At 44.4% G+C, this 22,584-nt stretch overlaps 1 protein-coding gene across 1 annotated transcript; it reads right to left on the bottom strand.

The window, feature by feature from the left end:
* Positions 1 to 1,048: 1,048 nt before the first annotated feature.
* Positions 1,049 to 12,609, bottom strand: myef2 (myelin expression factor 2). The gene is made up of 17 exons (NM_001173844.1): positions 12,478 to 12,609; positions 10,762 to 11,156; positions 9,889 to 9,941; positions 8,926 to 8,933; positions 8,290 to 8,383; positions 7,755 to 7,952; positions 7,270 to 7,423; positions 4,986 to 5,035; positions 4,583 to 4,643; positions 4,287 to 4,388; positions 3,514 to 3,558; positions 3,343 to 3,402; positions 2,678 to 2,782; positions 2,277 to 2,336; positions 1,908 to 2,056; positions 1,583 to 1,634; positions 1,049 to 1,416 (listed from the first exon to the last, which is right to left on the bottom strand). Exons 1-17 carry the CDS (start codon positions 12,561 to 12,563, stop codon positions 1,253 to 1,255), a joined length of 1,836 nt encoding a protein of 611 aa, NP_001167315.1. The 5' UTR covers positions 12,564 to 12,609; the 3' UTR covers positions 1,049 to 1,252.
* Between the last annotated feature and the right edge of the window lie 9,975 nt (positions 12,610 to 22,584).

Genomic DNA, 22,584 nt, shown 5'->3' with positions numbered 1-22,584 from the left:
CTGATTTTTAATATTCTACTGGACTCCTCTGACCTTATCTTGTCATAACCAGAGAGGGAGGCAAAGGGAGAGGGATAACTGGGCCAAAATCTGTCACCAGTAGGGGGCATTTACAGCATTGTTTTCACACAAGCCTAGTTTTTGTATGGAGGTCAATGATTGTCATATTTGGTCAATGAAAAAATGGAATGGCCTTCTTGCTACATGAGGTTAATTTGATCAAATAGTAGTTTCGCAATGCTTAGGTTATGAGTGTACTGATATAAGTAGGACACATGACTTCCCAGCAACTTTATACAGGAGTTGTGCCTGTTCACACGCGTTTCTGCCCTCTCAATGGCTAGAATGGTCCCACCTGAGCTTGCCTCCTCCCGACTGCATTCCATTTTTAAAGACATCTTTCATTGTTAGAGCAGCCACTAGTCTGGTCAATATAATGGATAACCTGTCATTACTCAATGCTGGTGAGTGAGGAAGGTGAATGAGGGAGGGAAGGGGGTATTGTCCATGCAGAACAGATTAGCGTTTACAAGCAGCCTGTGTTGCTCAACAGTAAGGACAGTGAGGACAGGCTCGTAAAGAGAAGAAACCCAAAAGTTTCCACTGGTCTTGAGTGTCAGGATAGAGACGGAGCCCGAAACTGTTTAAGATAAAGACGAAGGCAATAAAGTATCCATTCAGTTGTCCACTTCGCATGAACACCATTTCAGTTGGTGCCCAGTTCCAGCTAGCAGAGCTGGTTTAAGACCCCAACAGCGTATACTAACCAAATATCCTATTACATTACTATGACACTAGTTTCACATTTTGTCAACGTGAGCCACTATATCACTTAACTTCACTAGATGACTCTCCTACACCATTGTGGTCTGGTTACCTCCGGTGTAGAAAAGGTCTTTAGTTAGTGCTATTTTGGCTAACTCCAGAGGACATTTTATTTATGGTGTTTTACCTGCAATTAACCTTTGTATTCAATTAAATACACCCACACAACCCTTCTGTGAACTGGCCAGAAGCCTTTGATCCCACAGTAACATTTACAACAAACAAAAATTAAAATGTTTATTCATTCAAATAAACTCATGACCCCCCCCAAAAAAAGGTTTACCAAAAAAAACTACAGAAGATTAAAAGAAAAACAGATCTTATACACATCCAATAGTCATGGAAACGCAGATACGTGGAAAATGTGTTTTTAAAACAAAACAAAAGCAGTTGAGATGGAAGGAGCGGTTGTCGTGTATGTGTGTGACTAGGCGTTGCGGTCGATGCGGACGTCAACCTCGCGACCGGTGATCTTGGTTCCGTTCATCATCCTGCAGGCCTGGTTAGCGCTCTCTGGGGAGTCAAACCTGACCGTACCACAGCCCTTAGACTTTCCTCCCTCCATCTTAATCTCTGCAAACATCACCTGGCCTGGAGAGGGAGTAAGAAAGATGAGTGATGAGAGAGAAGGGGAGAAAGAGCAGTAGACAGTGTTTAAGCACTGACACCGCTAAAGCCATTTCATTACTGCAGATCAAAGCTACATTCAATCCATCTGCAGGTTATTGAGTACAGTAGACTGATTGAAGAGGCTTACCACAGACACTGAACTTCTCCTTCAGTTTCTGCCAGGTCAGGTCATAGGGCAGCTACAACAACACAGAACATTAGAACACAGGGGCCTAAAATTCTAACTACTTTAGGGGCATTTTCACAGAGCTAGATGACACCTACTCCTCCGTCTAAAAGTGTTTCCAATTCACCATACTTAATCTGTGTCCATGATGTAAATACCCAGCAGTACATATAGTGGATTTGATCAGCCTTATTAAACATGTGTTAGGTGCTTTAATGTGCTTAAAAAGGGGAGCGCACATCATGTCATAATGCACATTTATACAGTATTTATTTATAAAACGTACATTTCTGACAAAGATCTGACATCCTCCCTTGGCTCTGTCAGACATGGCTCCTCCTCCGTAGCCCCCGAACCCTCGGCTCATGGCCATGCCCCCCCCCATACGGTCATAGCCAGAGCCCATCCGCTCCATGGACCGGCTGCCCATACCACCTAGTAAAGGACACAGGGAAAATGAGTGAGCACCTCAGATCCGAATCCCTACCGTAATGGTATTCAGGGGTTGTGCAGGCTTTAGTTCCAGCCCAGCAGTCCCACACATCAAATCAAGGTCAAGCACAGTGAAACATTGACAGTATGAAATGGGTGTGCTAACAGACAGTGAGAGCCACGAGAGAGACAGGGAGGGATGTTAATGTAATGTTCGCTGTACCTAATCCTCCCCCAATGGGCCCCATGCCAAAACTGCTCATGTCTCCTCCATAACCTCCTCCTGATGGAGAGAACGCACGGCATCACACACACACACACACGTTACCACAACCTATCAGCACATCACAACACAAACAGCACACAAACATCTGTCAGTAACATGTTGGAGCCATAGGGCTGAATGCTAACTTGACCAGTGTTGTGTTACCCATACAGGAGTTGTGATTCAGCTCTTAGTCTACCTGCAGGTTCCAGTTCCAAGCTACAACATGCCCAGTCTAATGCCCACCACGGACCATGCTGTTAGTGGATGGATATATGACGACTATGGAATGGATTATACCTATGAAGACTGACAGGTGTGTGTGCGTGAGTGAGAAAGTGAGGGTGTAAACTACTCACCCATTCCTCCAAAGGAGTCTCCAAAGCCTCTGCTCATGGACATGTCACTGCGACCAAAGTCTCTGTCCATCCCTCCTCCCATCCCCCCTGACCGGTAGGACATGTCTGGAGAGGGGGAAGTATAGAGGAGAGAGAGAGGACAATGGCACAGTCAGAAAAATACTCAGTGGAAAGTTGACATTAAACTTCAGGAGCATTTAAACAGTTTGAGAAAATTATTTTGTCCTTAGTGGTGATGGGGGGGGGGGGGTATCTATACAAGTTACATCGCAATATTATTTTGGATGATATTATAATGATACTTTGACTCCAAGTATCCATTTGTAAAAATATAGTATTTTGCTAGGTAGTGTTAGCTAGCGCTAGCCGGCTGTACCTGCACCAAACTCCGGTATTTTCCATCCTATAGCTTCTTCTCATCTTACATAGTGAGTTAACACGTTTTCAGCACTTATATATTTCCCTGATTGATCAAAACTCATTTTCTCATGCCGTCTCATCTGTCTACAACAGACATATCATGAGCAATATGTTTTGTAACATCAAATTGCAATGCATATATAGAATTGTGATATCTACATAAGATAGTATTGGCACCTAAGTATCGGTATAATATCGTATCGTGAGGTCCCTGGCAATTCCCAGCCCTAGGTGTGTGTCCTTACCTCCCATCCGTCCCATGTCTCTGGCTCCGAATCCCCCCATGCTGTCCATTCCACCGAACCCTCCAGGACACACACAGGATTATTATATTAATGGATCGTCACAACAACCCATGTGTTGTCCAGTCATGTTAACAGAGTGATACAGTAGAGATCTATTATCTAGGACCTTACCTCCTAGTCTGCTCATCCCTCCATACCCAGGTCCTCCCTCCATACCTGACAGACAGAATCACACACTTCACATCTCACACTGATTTGTTTTGTACTAAAGCTTATTCTACATTTTCTCTAGACAACTTTCCACCCACTTCAGTGGTCGAGGGAGGGGACGGACGACAGTGGTCGGGGGGCGACAGTGGTCGAGGGGGGGGGGCGACAGTGGTCGACGACAGTGGTCGAGGGGGGGGGGGGCGACAGTGGTCGGGGGGGGGGGGCGACAGTGATCGAGGGGGGGGACGGACGACAGTGGTCGGGGGGGGGGGGCGACAGTGGTCGGGGGGGGGGGGGCGACAGTGGTCGGGGGGGGGACGACAGTGGTCGGGGGGGGGGACGACAGTGGTCGGGGGGGGGGGGGGACGACAGTGGTCGAGGGGGGGGACGACAGTGGTCGAGGGGGACGACGACAGTGGTCGAGGGGGGGGACGACAGTGGTCGAGGGGGGGGACGACAGTGGTCGAGGGGGGGGACGACAGTGGTCGAGGGGGGGGACGACAGTGGCCGAGGGGGGGACGACAGTATGTGATGTAAGTGCTTGGAGAAGGTCCAGGAACAACAGGCATCAGAGGGTTTAAAACAAACAGCTACTCTTCACAACCGGTAACTATCGTATGTATGAACCCACTGGCTCCTCCACTGACCTGCAGTCTCTATGCGTGTGTGTGTGGTTTAAATAGTAACAGTGTGTTTGCTGGAGTATTATGACGAGGTTAGGGGTCAGTACTAACCTGCAGGGCCCATGTTGCCCATTCCTCCTCCACCACTCAGCCGGTTGGCATTGATAGGTTGTCCTCCTGGTCCCAGGCCCAACCCAATCCCCCCCAGACCCCCTACACACAGAGAGTTGGAATTTGTTTGACCACACAAACGTAACATCCCTTATCTAATGCCTTGGTGATGAGAACACTAAGCCAAATAGGTGACAACATGACCCATTTCTGCTACAGATAATGCTGAAGTCAAGTCATTCTAACATTTAGGTGTGTTCTAGAGATAGTCAGAAAGGGACAGGATGTGTACTCACGTGGTAACTGAGGAGCTTTCTCCACCGGGTGGAAATCATCAGCTGGCATAGACTTGTCATCCTGAAACACAGAAACATCTCAAGAGGTGGTTGTCACACAACATATTACCACAGCAATATGTAACCTCTATTTTACCTTTATTTAACTAGGCAAGTCAGTTAAGAACAAGTTCTTATTTACAATGACAGCCTAGTGGGTTAACTGCCTTGTTCAGGGGCAGAATGACAGATTTTTACCTTGTCAGCTCGGGGATTCGATCTTGCAACCTTTCGGTTACGAGTCCAACGCTCTAACCACTAGGCTACCTGCCACCCCAATGACCTGTGACCTTCCACACACTAACTGTGCACAGTGTTATAGGGTTTAGAAATCAGAAACATGCCAATAACAAAGCACACGTACCATCTTAACATGCATCTGTCTGTCAAACAGCATTTGGCCGTTGAACATGGCTAAAGAACAGAGTTAAGGAATGCCATCAATAAAAATGTAATTGTTACATGCTTCCTAAACTAACAGTGAAATGCTTAGTCATGGGTCCTTTTCCAACAATGTAGACTTAAAGATAAAAATTGTGACATGAATAAATATAGTGAATAATAATAACAGCCAGGACATGTATAGTGTTGAGAGTATTAGGCCAGCATAAAGAGTCTTCTTCAGTATAAGTGTAGAGGGATACAGATAGAATCAGCAGCCTGTTGGAAGGTGGGTGTGTTCTGTGGTAGTATATAAAGGATACAGATAGAATCTGCAGCCTGTTGGAAGGTGGGTGTGTTCTGCGGTAGTATATAATATATAAAGGATACAGATAGAATCTGCAGCCTGTTGGAAGGTGGGTGTGTTCTGTGGTAGTATATAATATATAACGGATACAGATAGAATCTGCAGCCTGTTGGAAGGTGGGTGTGTTCTGCGGTAGTATATAATATATAAAGGATACAGATAGAATCTGCAGCCTGTTGGAAGGTGGGTGTGTTCTGCGGTAGTATATAATATATAACGGATACAGATAGAATCTGCAGCCTGTTGGAAGGTGGGTGTGTTCTGCGGTAGTATATAATATATAAAGGATACAGATAGAATCTGCAGCCTGTTGGAAGGTGGGTGTGTTCTGCGGTAGTATATAATATATAAAGGATACAGATAGAATCTGCAGCCTGTTGGAAGGTGGGTGTGTTCTGCGGTAGTATATAATATATAAAGGATACAGATAGAATCAGCAGCCTGTTGGAAGGTGGGTGTGTTCTGCGGTTGTATAAATATACACTGCTCAAAAAAATAAAGGGAACACTTAAACAACACAATGTAACTCCAAGTCAATCACACTTCTGTGAAATCAAACTGTCCACTTAGGAAGCAACACTGATTGACAATAAATTTCACATGCTGTTGTGCAAATGGAATAGACAACAGGTGGAAATTATAGGCAATTAGCAAGACACCCCCAATTAAGGAGTGGTTCTGCAGGTGGGGACCACAGACCACTTCTCAGTTCCTATGCTTCCTGGCTGATGTTTTGGTCACTTTTGAATGCTGGCGGTGCTTTCACGCTAGTGGTAGCATGAGACGGAGTCTACAACCCACACAAGTGGCTCAGGTAGTGCAGCTCATCCAGGATGGCACATCAATGCGAGCTGTGGCAAGAAGGTTTGCTGTGTCCAGAGCATGGAGGCGCTACCAGGAGACAGGCCAGTACATCAGGAGACGTGGAGGAGGCCGTAGGAGGGCAACAAACCAGCAGCAGGACCGCTACCTCCGCCTTTGTGCAAGGAGCAGCACTGCCAGAGCCCTGCAAAATGACCTCCAGCAGGCCACAAATGTGCATGTGTCTGCTCAAACGGTCAGAAACAGACTCCATGAGGGTGGTATGAGGGCCCGACGTCCACAGGTGTGGACGTCGGGCCCTCATGCCAACACCGTGCAGGACGTTTGGCATTTGCCAGAACACCAAGATTGGCAAATTCGCCACTGGCGCCCTGTGCTCTTCACAGATGAAAGCAGGTTCACACTGAGCACATGTGACAGACGTGACAGAGTCTGGAAACGCCGTGGAGAACGTTCTGCTGCCTGCAACATCCTCCAGCATGACCGGTTTGGCGGTGGAGGTAGCGGTCCTGCTGTTGGGTTGTTGCCCTCCTACGGCCTCCTCCACGTCTCCTGATGTACTGGCCTGTCTCCTGGTAGTGCCTCCATGCTCTGGACACTACGCTGACAGACACAGCAAACCTTCTTGCCACAGCTCGCATTGATGTGCCATCCTGGATGAGCTGCACTACCTGAGCCACTTGTGTGGGTTGTAGACTCCGTCTCATGCTACCACTAGAGTGAAAGCACCACCAGCATTCAAAAGTGACCAAAACATCAGCCAGGAAGCATAGGAACTGAGAAGTGGCCTGTGGTCTCCACCTGCAGAACCACTCCTTTATTGGGGGTGTCTTGCTAATTGCCTATAATTTCCACCTGTTGTCTATTCCATTTGCACAACAGCATGTGAAATGTATTGTCAATCAGTGTTGCTTCCTAAGTGGACAGTTTGATTTCACAGAAGTGTGATTGACTTGGAGTTACATTGTGTTGTTTAAGTGTTCCCTTTATTTTTTTGAGCAGTGTATATAAAGGACACAGATAGAATCTGCAGCCTGTTGGGTGTGTTCTGTGGTAGTATATAATATATAAAGGATACAGATAGCCTGTACAGCCTCCAGGGCCTGTTCGAAGGTAACAGTCCCCATCCCTCTGCTCTTCCCATCCTTATCCTCCTTCACATCAGCCCTCTTCACTGTTCCTGCCATACCAAACACCTCCTTCAGCTTCTTCCAGCCCACCTTGAAGTCCAGCTGGGAGGAGACAGCACAGAGGGGAGGGACCGGGTTAGCATAGAAACAACCGTTACCACACAACACATCTAAACAGACAGGAGGGGACGAGTTAGCATAGAGAACAGTGAAACTAACAAGGTCAACATCGAACTTCAAGTTCTAGGAAGATGCGGACTTGAGATTTAGAGCGCAACGCTCAAGTTGTCTTCAATTGGTGAACAGGAATATTGGTTGGTTAACTTGGGACTTCGATACAGCAGATAAATATATTGAGGGGAGATGGTCAGAGACAAAGGCACAGAGAAGAGAGACAGACGTCAGAGAGTATAGTGTGTATGCTTGTCCTCACGTTGGCTACGAACACAGTGGTCCCTAGGCGTCCGACCCGTAGAGAGCTGATGACCTCATGGGGGACGTTGGGGTTGTTAGCGATGGAAGGGGGTACACCTACACCACCCGGTCCCCCCTCCTGCCCCCTGCCTCCCCCTCCAGGGTACATCCCCCCTGTACGCTGCAGCACGCGCCGAGCACGCTCCCCATCAGGGTCCTGAAAGAGGGAAACAGATAACCCCTAAACTTTGACCGATTACTTAAACTCTGACCTTTAGCCCTCCACATCAGGGTTCTGGAGCAGGGAAACAAGGGGTTAAACACAGATGGCCCCATCCTTTGACCTCTGACCTATAATTACAACTCTAACCTTTGAGGTTAACTAGGTCTAGTTCTCAGTGATTACAGTTAAGACAGTCTCAGAGATTAACATGATTTGTAATGTTGATGTAACCACATTTCCAGCAGGCTGAATTAAAGCGCAGATTTAGTACACCACTGAGTTTAATCTCTCATCACCATGTGGTGCCTACAGAGTGTGAACAGGTCCTTACCGCCATGATATTGAGGGGTCTTCCATTCAGATCATATTTGTTCATGACTTCTATGGCCTTCTTCACAAACTCCTCATCTTTGAACTCCACAACACTGCAGGACAGACAGTCAGGGGATGAAGACATGTATAACAATGACTCATTAAGTTAGGTGTGTCTGAAATGGGCCCTATTCCCCATGTTATAGTACACTACTTTTGACCAGAACCGTATTAGCCGCCCCATGCGACTCTGGTCAAAACTAGTGTACTGAATGGGGAATATAGGGCCCTACACAAGGACAGAATCATGGAATCCAGAAAATAAAACAAAATTCAAAAATGTATTTAACTTAGTAGGGAATCAACTAAATGTCTAATGTTAGCCACCTAGCAAGCATTAGCCACAAATTGGAATTCGTAAACTATATACACATTGCAAATTCGTAACATATTGTACAAATTGCAATACATAACATAATACAAACTGCAATTCATAACATATGCAAATTGTAATTAACATTTCATACAAAATTAACACATACCATACGAAATGTAAAATGTCATTCAAGGGAGTGAGTCAGATTTACATACAGAATCATACGAAATGTACTGAGACCGTGTTGCAAAGTTAGACAGGTAAAGTCTGGTTCCTTACCCACATCCCTGTACAGATAACACCAGGGGATCCAGAGACAACACAGATCCATAACAGAGGGAATGAACAAAGACAGTGATTAGACTGACAACAGTTATCATTATTACACATTTGACATCATGCTATTAGTGGATTACATAATCCATCTTGAAGGTCCAGCTAACAGGCCTTGATGTGGGGAGTGTGTTTTTCTTGTATCCACGGTAAAAAGTTAAGTGAATTTAAAAGACATTGACTTGGTTTGCTATAGACTTTTTTTTGTTCCCAGTAGAGACATAGTACCCTTACCGTCTTCTGTGGAATAAAAAGGACTCAGGATATACTTACAAATATGTCCGTCCTGTGTCTACGTTTGTTTAGGAGTATATACTAAACAGTCTGTTTGTCAAACTACATATTAAATGGCTGAATTGAATGCATTCACAACCTAGTTTGCAAATTCCTGGCTGCATCATAATATTACAGATGAATAAACGATGGTGAGATTTTACTGTGAGCCGCTGGAGAAAGAAGAAAGTTACTTTATACAAAATCTACAATATTTTAGAAATAATGAGTTTGTTCAGGAAGAGATAATTGTGCCATTGATCCAAATAAAAAAAGGTAACAATTTGAAGACCAAAAAGTTAAATGTCAATCAATAAGACATCAAAATCCCTTTGAGAAATGGTCAACTGCCAAACTTTGACACCAATTGAGCAGACTACAACAACTTAAAAACAAATGTGTACTAAGTTTCAGATGAATTCAAGTTAGTGTTCCAGAATCAACAAGACATCCTCCATCACTCTACAGCCAACTAGGCTATAACAGGCTCTAGCTAGCAGCCACCAACATATCATCCCATAGACATACATGGATAACCCCTTGGATCAGTGCCGTACAGAACACTTGGTAAATAAAGATATACTGCAGTGGAGGGCATTTAAAACCTCGTGCAGTGAGTTGGTCCACATCACTTACCCTTGACTTTCCTTCAGCATCCTTAAAGAGCTCCACGTATGTAACCTCACCAACTTCATGAGACATACAAAGGAAAAATACCAAGAGAACAAAAGGCATTTAAAAATCACCAGTCGACTGTTGAACCACCACTCTCGCTCCAGGGCAGGCCGTTGCCTTGGTTATGCCGTTACGATGCTTCCCCATGATTGGTCAACAGTGAGCCCAGACCAACAGTCACCACACAACCCCTTCCAATGCCTTCCTGGGCTCGACTGAGACAGACACACAGTCAGTCAACTACTGTCAACCTGGGAATTCAGATCACACTTCAGTATAGAAGAACAGTTTGGTCAACACGGTTCCTGTCAACATAGCAAGAAGTCACTACAGTTTAAAAGGTGTCCTTTCACCTTGAAAAAAGACTGAAGAGCTAAAGACCCAATAGTTCAGTGCACAGAAAGACAATGGTTTCATTCATACAAAACAATCATTTGTCACCTTAACACAGGTTCAACTGAATCAAGTGCTCAAGTAGTCAATACTACTACTTGTCTGAGGTTACATTTTGGAGCTGTAAGTCAATATCATGAAACCAATAGTAGCTAACTACATAACAACTTTAACAAGCACAGACATTTCAATTCAATCCAAGCTAAATTGGTGTCCACCCAGGAGTAAAAAAATTTAAAATCCAGAAATGTCTATTCTACTGACTTAATAATAACTGCAATAGAATAACATGTTGCCTCAAAAGAAGGAACTACGAGAAGATATGGCTAGGTCTATGTTCTGGTCACAAAGAGAGGACTGAGAAAGCTCCTGTTGAGCTGGAACGAATAGGGCTCATCTCTATAGGGAGAAGCAGCATGGCCCTGTGTGTGGATGGATTACCTTTCTCTCTCATCAGATCTTTAATAGCCTGCCACTTTGTGTCATAGGGGATATTGCTAATGAACACGCGGTTCCTGTGACCCCCTCCTCCGCCCTTCTTGTCCCCGGTGACCTGCTTCTCTTTGTAGGGGTGGAAACGGTTCCCTTTGCGGCCTCCTCCGGACATCTTTTCTTTGAGCTCAGACTTGGTATTTGGGGCGGTTGCAGGGGCATCAGTAGGGTCATCTGCAAGGGTTTCGGCATCATTGATAGGGGCATCATCGATAGGGTCACCATCTAGAGGGGTATCATCATCACCAAGGACCTCATCTCCAAGGACCTCGTCATCACCCAGGCCTAGGTCCTCTTCTTCTGCAGGGGCATCTTCACCAAGAACCTCATCTTCTTCCGGCTCTCTGAAGAAAACAGAAGAGTACAGTATTAATGGATGCAGCTAGCTTGTCTGTTATAGGTAATGTTACCTAAACCTACATGGCATGGTCATTTCACCCATGTGCCAAATAACAAAGATGTGCACATAAGTTTATGCAACTTCAATCTCCCATAACTAACATGGGTTTATAGACACAAATGGCTAGTTAGCTACAAAGTCATCTTTTCACCCAACTGGAGAGGGGCGGAGAGGAAAGTTACTGTAGGCAACTCTTGATTCAACTACAAATTGACTCCATTCAAACTGTCGGCTCCGCATGGCAATACATTACTACCAACTGTCTGTTGTCTAACTAACTGTTCGCTAGCTAAATCTCCATTAAGGGACTGTGCACCTAAACCATATAAATCCTATTAAATTACTGAGGGGCCATGTTATATACCTTCAAAGTCCCAGAATGGGATGAAAGTCGCAGCCATATTGGTCAGGGAGAAATCCAAACCAGTCTAATAGGAATGGATGGCAGTAGAGGTATAATCCAGATTTGACTTATGTAGTAAAAGTAAAGGCATGTGACATATCAGAAATGCTGTAATATAATTGTCAAAATAAAATAATGCCATATATTATACAGTTCATATTAGTTTTATACAAATGTTCTGTATAAAGAGACTAATTAAAATTTTAGACACACACATAAAACAGACCTTAATGGCTAAATGTCTGTTTTCTTGGAAAGCAATATTAGTAACGTTACGTGTTGCATTGATAACTTGTCTAAGTCCCATCATCAACTGATTTCAGCCAGTTTATGGCTGTGGATTGACTGCATTGTTTGAATGGAATGTTGGCATTCCAAAAAAACATGGAATCATTCCTCTAAAACTGGCTAACATACAGTAAGGATACATTTCTCAAACTCATTATTTACACAAAATCTTTTCACAGTACTGCCAAACAATGGTTGACCAACTCCCTGCCCAAAATGGCTGACCTTTGTCCGCCAAACGGTTCATGTACGTTCTAGTATGATAATTGTATGAGTTAAACGCCCTAACGTTAGCTAGCTACACATGGTTAGATGGATAAAACGCATTTAGTTATCTGCATAACTACCTAGTAATATATCGTTATTTTACACAAATCTAAAAACAAATTTGACGATCAATGAAGACGACGATAACCAACAAGTTAGTTAGCTACCTAGCTAGCAAAGTAGCAACTAGATAGCAAGCCGTAGCTAGTTTGATGCTAGCTTTAATGCTAGGCTAACGTTAGCTAGCCTCCATCTTGCCTGTTAGTGCAGCACAGATTGTGTCAGAAAAATACGATATTTTAGTTACATTTTCAGGCCATTCGTGCCATCCTGAGATGTTCCCTCTGTCTCAGCCTCGATGGGTTCAATAATTTCCTGGACAATATCTGCCATATTCGTCGGTTTGCAGAGAAAGCAAATTCAATCGAGAAATACGTCTCCACTAACACTGCGCAGTTTAAAATTTGTGACGTTACAGGCCTCCACCAACGCGAGAAAATGCGAGATTTTGGCCTGGTTGTCTTTCATAGCTTAAAGCCTAAACACCGGTAGGTTTCCCACAAACAATTTCTATATTTCTACAGTTTCGATTTGGTTTTAGTCATTTCAATATAAATATATATATATATTGTCTAAGTCCCATATATATATATACACACAGTACCTGTCAAAAGTTTGGACAGTAATTTCAACAACAACAAAAATATTTAACTAGGCAAGTCAGTTAAGAACAACCAGGGAACAGCCTTGTTCAGGTACAAAAGTACAGATTTGTACTTTGTCAGCTCAGGGATTCGATCTAGCAACCTTTCAATTACTGGCCCATCACTCTAACCACTAGGCTACCTGCCGCCCCATTCAAGGGTTTTTCTTCATTTTTACTATTTTCTACATTGTAGAATAATAGTGAAGACATCAAAACTATGAAATAACACATGGAATCATGTAGTCACCAAAAGTGTGTTTAACAAATCAAAATATATTTTATATTCTTCAAAGTAGCCACCCTTTGCCTTGATGACAGCTTTGCATACTCTTGGCATTCTCTCAGCCAGCTTCACCTGGAATGCTTTTCCAACAGTCTTGAAGGAGCTCCCACATATGCTGAGCACTTGTTGGCTGCTTTTCCCTCACTCTGCGGTCCAACTAATCCCAAATCCTCTCAATTGGGTTGAGGTCAGGTGATTGCGGAGGCCAGGTCATCTGATGCAGCACTCCACCACACCCCTTCTTGGTTAAATAGCCCTTATACAGCCTGGAGGTGTGTTGGGTCATTGTCCTGTTGAAAAACAAATGATAGTCCCACTAAGCGCAAACCACACCTCCATGCTTCACGGTGGGAAGCATACATGCAGAGATGATCTGTTCACCTACTCTGCATCTCACAAAGACACAACGGTTGGAACCATAAATCTCAAATTTGGACTCATCAGACCAAAAGACAGATTTCCACCGGTCTAATGTCCATTGCTCGTGTTTCTTGGCCCAATCAAGTCTCTTCTTCTTATTGGTGTCCTTTAGTAGTGGTTTCTTTGGAGCAATTAAACCATGAAGGCCTGATTCACACAGTCTCCTCTGAACAGTTGATGTTGAGACACGTCTGTTACTTGTGAAGCATTTATTTGGGCTGCCATGTCTGAGGCTGGTAACTCTAATGAACTTATCCTCTGCAGCAGAGGTAACTCTGAGTCTTCCTTTCCTGTGGCGGTCCTCATGGGAGCCAATTTCATCATAGCGCAAGATGGTTTTTGCGACTGCATTTGAAGAAACTTTAAAAGTTCTTGAAATTTTCCGCATTGACTGACCTTCATGTCACGCCTGCTCCCGCTCTCCCTCTCTGGCGCTCGAGGGCACCAGGCTGCCCTTCATTACGCACACCTGTCACCATCATTATACGCATCAGCGCTCACTGGACTCCTTGACTTTGTTGATTGCCACAGCTATATCTCTGTTCCTCCATTGGTTCCCCGTGTCAGCATTAATGTCATTATGTTTTCTTGTCCAGACACTGTCCTGTCCCATGTCCGTTGTTAATTAAATGTTCACTCCCTGTACCTGCTTCTCGTCTACCAGCGTCGATCCTTACAAAATGCTGACACCAATATGTGAAGCATCAGGGAGTTTTTGTTCTTTTGTTTTTGTTGGTGACGTCAGGTCCGGGTGCCGTCGCCGGTGGAACCGGGGGTGCCTCAGCTGGCTCGTCTGGCTTCTACGCCTTAGCTGAATCAAGAGGTTTTCTTGCCTTGGTTGGTTCGGCAGGCTCCCATCCCACTTCACGCCTCAGCCAGTTCATCGGGCTCCCATGCCCCAGCCGGCTCATCGGGCTCCCACGCCTCAGCCGGCTCGTCAGGCTTTTATGCCTCAGCCGGATCGGCGGGCTCCCACGCCTCAGCCGCCTCACCAAGATGCCACGCCTCAGCCGGATTGTCAGGCTTTCACGCCTCACCTGGCTCGCCAGGCTGCCACGCCTCTGCCAGCTCGTTGGGCTCCCATGCCTAAGCCACCTCACCAGGCTGCCACGCCTCTGCCGGCTCGTCGGGCTTCCACGCTTCAGCCGCCTCGCCAGGCTCCCACGCCTCAGCCGCCTCGCCAGACTCCCACTCCTCAGCCGCCTCGCCTGGCTCCCACACCCACGCTAGCTCGTCGGGCTCCTGCCGGCTTGTCCAGCGCCCATGTCTCATCCGGCCCGTCAGGCTCGCCCAGGTGGGACACCAGGTGGTGCCCCTAGAGGTGGGGTACTGTCATGCCTGCTCCCTCTCTGGCGCTCGAGGATGCCAGGTTGCACTTCATTACGCACACCTGTCACCATCAGCGCTCACTGGACTCCTTGACTTTGTTGATTGCCCCAGCTATTTGGGTCTGTCCTCCATTGGTTCCCCATGTCAGCATTAATGTTATGTTTTCTTGTCCAGACGTTGTTCTGTCCTGTTCCATGTCCGTTGTTAATTAAATGTTCACTCTTTGTACCTGCTTCTAGTCTACCAGCGTCAATCCTTATAATTAATGTCTTAAAGTAATGATGGACTGTCATTTATCTTTGCTTATTTGAGCTGTTCTTGACATAATATGGACTTGGTCTTTCACCAAATATGGCTAACTTCTGTATACCACCTCTACCTTGTCACAACACAACTGATAGGCTCAAACACATTAAGGAAAGAAATTCCACAAATTAACTTTTAGAAGGCACACCTGTTAATTGAAATGCATTCCAGGTGACTACCTCATGAAGCTGGTTGAGAGAATGCCAAGAGTATGCAAAGCTGTCATCAAGGCAAAGGGTGGCCACTTTGAAGAATCTCAATATAAAATATATTTTGATTTGTTTAACGCTTTTTGGGTTACTACATGATTTCATATGTGTTATTTCATTGTTGGTGTTTTCACTATTATTCTACAATGTACAATGTAAATGAGTAGGTGTGTCCAAACTTATGACTGGTACTGTATATAAATATATAGATATATAAATATATATATATATATATATATATATATTGCTCAAAAAAATAAAGGGAACACTTAAACAACACAATGTAACTCCAAGTCAATCACACTTCTGTGAAATCAAACTGTCCACTTAGGAAGCAACACAGATTGACAATAAATTTCACATGCTGTTGTGCAAATGGAATAGACAACAGGTGGAAATTATAGGCAATAAGCAAGACACCCCCAATTAAGGAGTGGTTCTGCAGGTGGAGACCACAGACCACTTCTCAGTTCCTATGCTTCCTGGCTGATGTTTTGGTCACTTTTGAACGCTGGCGGTGCTTTCACTCTAGTGGTAGCATGAGACGGAGTCTACAACCCACATAAGTGGCTCAAGTAGTGCAGCTCATCCAGGATGGCACATCAATGCAAGCTGTGGCAAGAAGGTTTGCTGTGTCTGTCAGCGTAGTGTCCAGAGCATGGAGGCGCTACCAGGAGACAGGCCAGTACATCAGGAGACGTGGAGGAGGCCGTAGGAGGGCAACAACCCAGCAGCAGGACCGCTACCTCCGCCTTTGTGCAAGGAGGAGCAGGAGGAGCACTGCCAGAGCCCTGCAAAATGACCTCCAGCAGGCCACAAATGTGCATGTGTCTGCTCAAACGGTCAGAAACAGACTCCATGAGGGTGGTATGAGGGCCCGACGTCCACAGGTGGGGGTTGTGCTTACAGGCCAACACCGTGCAGGACGTTTGGCATTTGCCAGAGAACACCAAGATTGGCAAATTCGCCACTGGCGCCCTGTGCTCTTCACAGATGAAAGCAGGTTCACACTGAGCACGTGACAGACGTGACAGAGTCTGGAGACGCCGTGGAGAACGTTCTGCTGCCTGCAACATCCTCCAGCAAGATCGGTTTGGCGGTGGGTCAGTCATGGTGTGGGGTGGCATTTCTTTGGGGGGGCCGCACAGCCCTCCATGTGCTTGCCAGAGGTAGCCTGACTGCCATTAGGTACCGAGATGGGATCCTCAGACCCCTTGTGAAACCATATGCTGGTGCGGTTGGCCCTGGGTTCCTCCTAATGCAAGACAATGCTAGACCTCATGTGGCTGGAGTGTGTCAGCAGTTCCTGCAAGAGGAAGGCATTGATGCTATGGACTGGCCCGCCCGTTCCCCAGACCTGAATCCAATTGAGCACATCTGGGACATCATGTCTTGCTCCATCCACCAACACCACGTTGCACCACAGACTGTACAGGAATTGGCGGATGCTTTAGTCCAGGTCTGGGAGGAGATCCCTCAGGAGACCATCCGCCACCTCATCAGGAGCATGCCCAGGCATTGTAGGGAGGTCATACAGGCACATGGAGGCCACACACACTACTGAGCCTCATTTTGACTTATTTTAAGGACATTACATCAAAGTTGGATCAGCCTGCAGTGTGGTTTTCCACTTTAATTTTGATTGTGACTCCAAATCCAGACCTCCATGGGTTGATAAATTGGATTTCCATTGATTATTTTTGTGTGATTTTGTTGTCAGCACATTCAACTAAGTAAAGAAAAAAGTATTTAATAAGATTATTTCTTTCATTCAGATCTAGGATGTGTTGTTTAAGTGTTCCCTTTATTTTTTTGAGCAGTGTATATACACATATACACATATACACACACACACACACACACACACACACACACACACACACACACACACACACACACACACACACACACACACACACACACACACACACACACACACACACACACACACACAGGCCCACCACTTGGGAGCCAGGCACACCCACTGGGGAGCACAGCTAGTCAGGCACAGCTAGTCAGAATGAGCTTTTCCCAACAAAAGGGCTTTATAACAGAAACTAACTCCTCAGTTTCATCAGCTGCCTGGGTGGCTGGTCTCAGACGATCCCGCAGGTGAATAAAAATGGATGTGGAGGTCTTGGGCTGGCGTGGTTACACGTGGTCTGCTGTTGTGAGGCCAGTTGGATGCACTGCCAAATTCTCTAAAACAACGTTGGAGGTGGCTTATGGTAGAGAAATTAACATTAAATTCTCTGGCAACAGCTCTGGTGGGCATTCCTATAGTCAGCATGCCAATTGCACGCTCCCTCAAAACTTGAGACATCTGTGGCATTGTGTTGTGTGACAAATTTGCACATTTTAGTGACCTTTTATTGTCCCAAGCTCAAGGTGCACCTGTGGAATGATCATGCTGTTTAATCAGCTTCTAGATATGCCACACCTGTCAGATTGATTGATTATCATGGCGAAATGCTCACTAACAAGGATGTAAACACATTAGTGCACAAAATTTGATATATTAAGCTTTGTGTGCGTATGGAACATTTCTGGGATTTTTAATTTCAGCTCATGAAACATGGGACCAACACTTCACATGTTGCATTTAGATATTGTTCAGCGGCATTATGTTTGACACCCCTTCTTTAGCCTCTCTGCATCTCTCTCACACTCTCTCTCTCTCTGTCTCTCTCGCTTTCTCTCTGAACCTAAGGCCCTTTAACTTTGTACATTCATAACAGTCCAAAAAATCTCTTTCTTCTATGAATTGATAACATATTTCCAATCAATATAACCATATAAATATGATTCATTAACTGAACATCAATAATGTAATAATGATAAAAAAATGTTTAGATTAAACATCTAACCAGGTCCAAAGTGTCATGTTGAACAGCCAGAAGCCCAAATATATATCTGACCATGTGCTTGTTGCGTCAAGTTGATATCTTTGGGTTCTGAGAGGGAGCCAGAGATGTTTGGCAAGTGAATGTAGTCATCAGGTCCACAACCAAACGTGCACGGGGCCCAAACCTCCAGGGGGCCCACAACCCTTGTAGAATTGCAGGAAATTAGCTTTAAAACCGCATAATTTTCTCTCAGCATAATGGAAAAATGTGAAGAATAGTATGAGATATTGTTTCTCTCTGTCCCATGGCAAAATGTGTAGAATTGCAGAAAATGTGCTTTAAAACTGCAAAATGATCTCTCTGCCCCATGGTAAAATGTGTTGAAATGCACGAAGTTAGCTGTTTTCCCCCCAAAAATATGTTTTCCTACAAAAAAGGAGGTAGGTGCCCCGGGGCCCCAAATGTGGTAGTCTGGCCCTGATCAGGTACATTCGGTGACACTGACACTTCTCACTACCTGAGGTCTGCATGTGACTTGTGTAATGTACCTTGTACATACACTAATAACAGTGAAGTGATGCCACTGAAGGCCCATTGTAGAATAATATGAATGTAAGTGGTCAGGTGATGCCACTGAAAGCCCACTGTAGAATAATGTGAATGTAAGTGGTCAGAGAGGAGCATGAGGGGTGTGGCAGTACTTTGCAGACATAAAACCAGTAAGCCTAATAAAGATGTCTCAGCAACTGGGCTCTGATTGGAGAGAGTGCAGACTGCGTCTCTGTTCCTAATGTCTCTGTAAGTCAATAACCAAATAACCATTACCACAGGACTCTCTGTAATGACCCAACGGGACACAGGCCAGAGAATGATGTGATTACATTCATCATGAAAAACATCAGCCTGTCTCAAGGGAGACAGAGAGAGAAAGAGAGTGAAAGAGAGAAGAGAAAGAGAGAAGAGAGCAAATAGAGCAGAGAGAGAGAGAGAAAGAGAGGGATCAAATAGAGCAGAGAGAAAGGGAGAGAAAGATGTACCTGATCAAAAGGCTACATTAGCACTGAGCCAAAGATCAAAGCGCACTAATGAGTCTAGTAATGTGGGGCGGCAGGTAGCCTTGTTGTTAGAGCGTTGGGCCAGTAACCGAAAGGTGACAAGGTAAAAATCTGTCGTTCTACCCCTGAGCAAAGAAGTTAACCCACTGTTCCCCGGCGCCGAAGATGTCGATTAAAGCAGCCCCCTGCACCTCTCTGATTCAGAGCGGTTGGGTTAAATGCGGAAGACACATTTCAGTTGAAGACATTCAGTTGTACAACTGACTAGGTATCCCCCTTCCCCCTCCTTAATAATGTTCCCCTCTCCTGACATTCACTACATGATCAAAGGTATGTGGACACCTGCTTGTTGAACATCTCATTCCAAAATCATGGGCATCAATATGGAGTTGGTCCCCCCATTGCTGTTATAACAGCCTCCACTCTTCTGGGAAGGCTTTCCACTAGATGTTAGAACATGGCTGAATGGAAGCAAGTCCACGCAGCAACGGGAGCATTAGTGAGGTCCAGCACAGATGTTGGGTGATTAGGCCTGGCTCGCAGTCTGTGTTCCAATTCACCCCAAAGGTTTTCGATTGGGTTGAGGTCAAGGCTCTGTGCAGGCCAGTGAAGTTGTTCCACACCGATCTCAACAAACCATTTCTGTATGGACCTTGCTTGTGCACAGGTGCATTGTCATGCTGAAACAGGAAAGGGCCTTCCACAAACTGTTGCCACAAAGTTGGAAGCACAGAATCATCTAGAACAGGGGTTCTTAAACCTTTTCAGCCTGGGACCCAAATGAGAAATTCTGTGTTTTCCTGGCTACCAAGCTTAGGAACATATGCAACTATACGTAAATATCGGAACATTTCATTGTCCTTATGCCTAAAAAAAATGCAATTCATACAAAAACAATGAAATACGCAGAAATATATTTTCATGTTTATTTTTTCCCATTAAAATCACTCTTACATATCTGTCTAGGTTGGAACTATTGCTGTTAAAATACAATAAATAATTTCATTCTGAACTGGAATAAACAGATTGATCACATCACACAGATGTATAACAGAACACACACAGGCTTTTTGATCGTGCAACCCTAAGTAACAGTACAGATAAAACATTCTGGCTTTCTGTACATCTTACTGTATAAATGATTGTTGATAGAAAGTCTAGTTTGGAATCTGTTGCTTTTAAAATACATATTTCTTATTCTGAACTGGAATAAACTGATTGATCACCTAACACAGATGTAGACCAGAAAACAAGTTTGTTGAAGTTTTCACCAAGCATGTCTTTTCTGGGCTCAGTTTTTGACTGCAACACTGAGGTCATGCTCCGCATTGAGTCTGTTCCTGTACATGAGAACCCTGACTTGCATAGGTATGTGGTGCCAAACTGGATCAGAACATCTACTGCTTTCTCAGTCAGGCAGGAGACTGCTTTCTGCTGGAGATGACCAACCCAGAACTGTGTGAGTGTTTGTCTCAAAAAGCTTCTTGCTTCAATCAGTTTATTCCAGTTCAGAATAAAACGTATTACTTGTAACAGCTACAGTTCCAACCTAAACTTGTTTTCAGCAATAATTTCTACAGTAAAATGTACAGTAGGCCTGAATTTTTCATCTGTACTGTTTCTAAGGGTTGCACTATCAGTAGCTAGTTAGCTTGCTTTGGCTAACATTAGCAATTAGCTGTGTAACGCTACAAGGCCAGGGGATTGTTTGAAAGAGAAACTCACATCTACTACTATGAGAGACAGTACTCCCTTATTTCTGCTTATCATCACCTGTTATAAAATGACAATGCCTTGCTAATTGACTTACTTTTCCACTTTCGAAACACTGTTTCCTGAAACATTCTACCCTGTTCTGAAATAACGCCCTGTGTTTAACGTTACCGTCATGTTGTGCCAGGATGTTTGGTCAGGACATGTCGTTTTATTCATTTGGTCGTGTCGAGACTCATTACTAAGCACTTCCCCACACAAAACAAATTGTGGGCGCTCCGCGATATTTCTCAAAGTTTGTATGAAAGAGACAAAAAGTCATCACAGTATTTGTGTTTCATGACGATTGAGCTCAGTCAGAACTTGTGGCTAGCATGAGTCCATTTCATGACAGCGGTGAGTGATGGCGACTGGGAATAACACGTCAGTGGCTTGAACGACAGCGCTGCAGCGTGTGGGTCACGGAGTGATCTTCAAGAAAACTGCCGGTAAACAGCGAAGCACATGGGCATCTCCCTCTACAACCTCTCCCCAAACTGAGCAGAGACAGCTGATAAGCAGAGACCGCACTGAACCGAGAGCGCCGTTGCACTTGGTCAAATTAATTCAATTAATGAAATAATTACAAATTTGCGTCGCGACCAACCATTAAAACGTCCGCGACCCACATTGGGTCTCGACCCATATTTTAAGAAACGCTGGTCTAGAATGTCATTGTATGCTGTAGAGTTAAGATTTCTCTTCACTGGTCACGTTGGCAGTAAACCTACCCTAACCAGAAACCGTGGAAAGATGGCTGCCAATGTTTGTCTATGGCGATTGCATGGCCGTGTGCTCGATTTTCTATACCTTTCAGCAACGGGTGTAACTGAAATAGTCAAATCCAGTCATTTGAATGGGTGTCCACATACTTTTGTATATACAATGTATCTTCTACTTATTATGAGATTAATCTCGTCATTGACAACCCAATATTTCCACTGCTGATAATATGCGATGTGTGCATACAGTATCTGCTCATTCTGCAAAGGTATCTGGCACGATCAAATCTCAATCTACTAATGTTCTATTGTAATTACTTAGGACTTTCATTATTATTATATTTCTTTAGGGGGTAGATCAGCTTTAATATTGAGGATAGATTGTAGCTTCCATCATATTTTCCAATTCCCCATCTTTTTGGGGGGTAAATGTATATATTTCTATACATACACACACACATACATACATACATACATACATACATACATACATACATACATACATACATACATACATACATACATACATACATACATACATACATACATACATACATACATACACAAACCCACATATATAAACATACATACACATACATATACACATATATTAAAAAATTAAATATTTTCCTTTATTATTTCCTGCAAACCCTACCACCCCTCCCCTATTTGGAGTAAACTAATAAACAATAACACTTAGGCTTCTACTTCCAGCTTATACATAATATGTACATTTTACAGACACAATCTTTTTTACAATAGTTATGTTTTGTTTGTTTTTAGGCC

Source organism: Salmo salar, chromosome 11 (assembly GCF_965601325.2).
Source record: "Salmo salar chromosome 11, fSalSal1, whole genome shotgun sequence".
In the NCBI taxonomy this organism is placed as follows: domain Eukaryota; kingdom Metazoa; phylum Chordata; class Actinopteri; order Salmoniformes; family Salmonidae; genus Salmo; species Salmo salar.
Note: the sequence above shows the minus strand (reverse complement) of the source record. Positions and strands in the feature narration are given on the sequence as shown.

Excerpts from the sequence above, each read along its gene's own strand:
- myef2 (NM_001173844.1), bottom strand. The coding sequence starts at position 12,563 with ATGGCAGATATTGTCCAGGAAATTATTGAACCCATCGAGGCTGAGACA. Across the intron at positions 9,942-10,761 it reads AGATCTGATGAGAGAGAAAG|TTGGTGAGGTTACATACGTG; the intron begins GTAATCCATCCA and ends TGTCTCATGAAG. Across the intron at positions 1,635-1,907 it reads GTCAGATCTTTGTCAGAAAT|CTGCCCTATGACCTGACCTG; the intron begins GTACGTTTTATA and ends GTGTTGTTGTAG.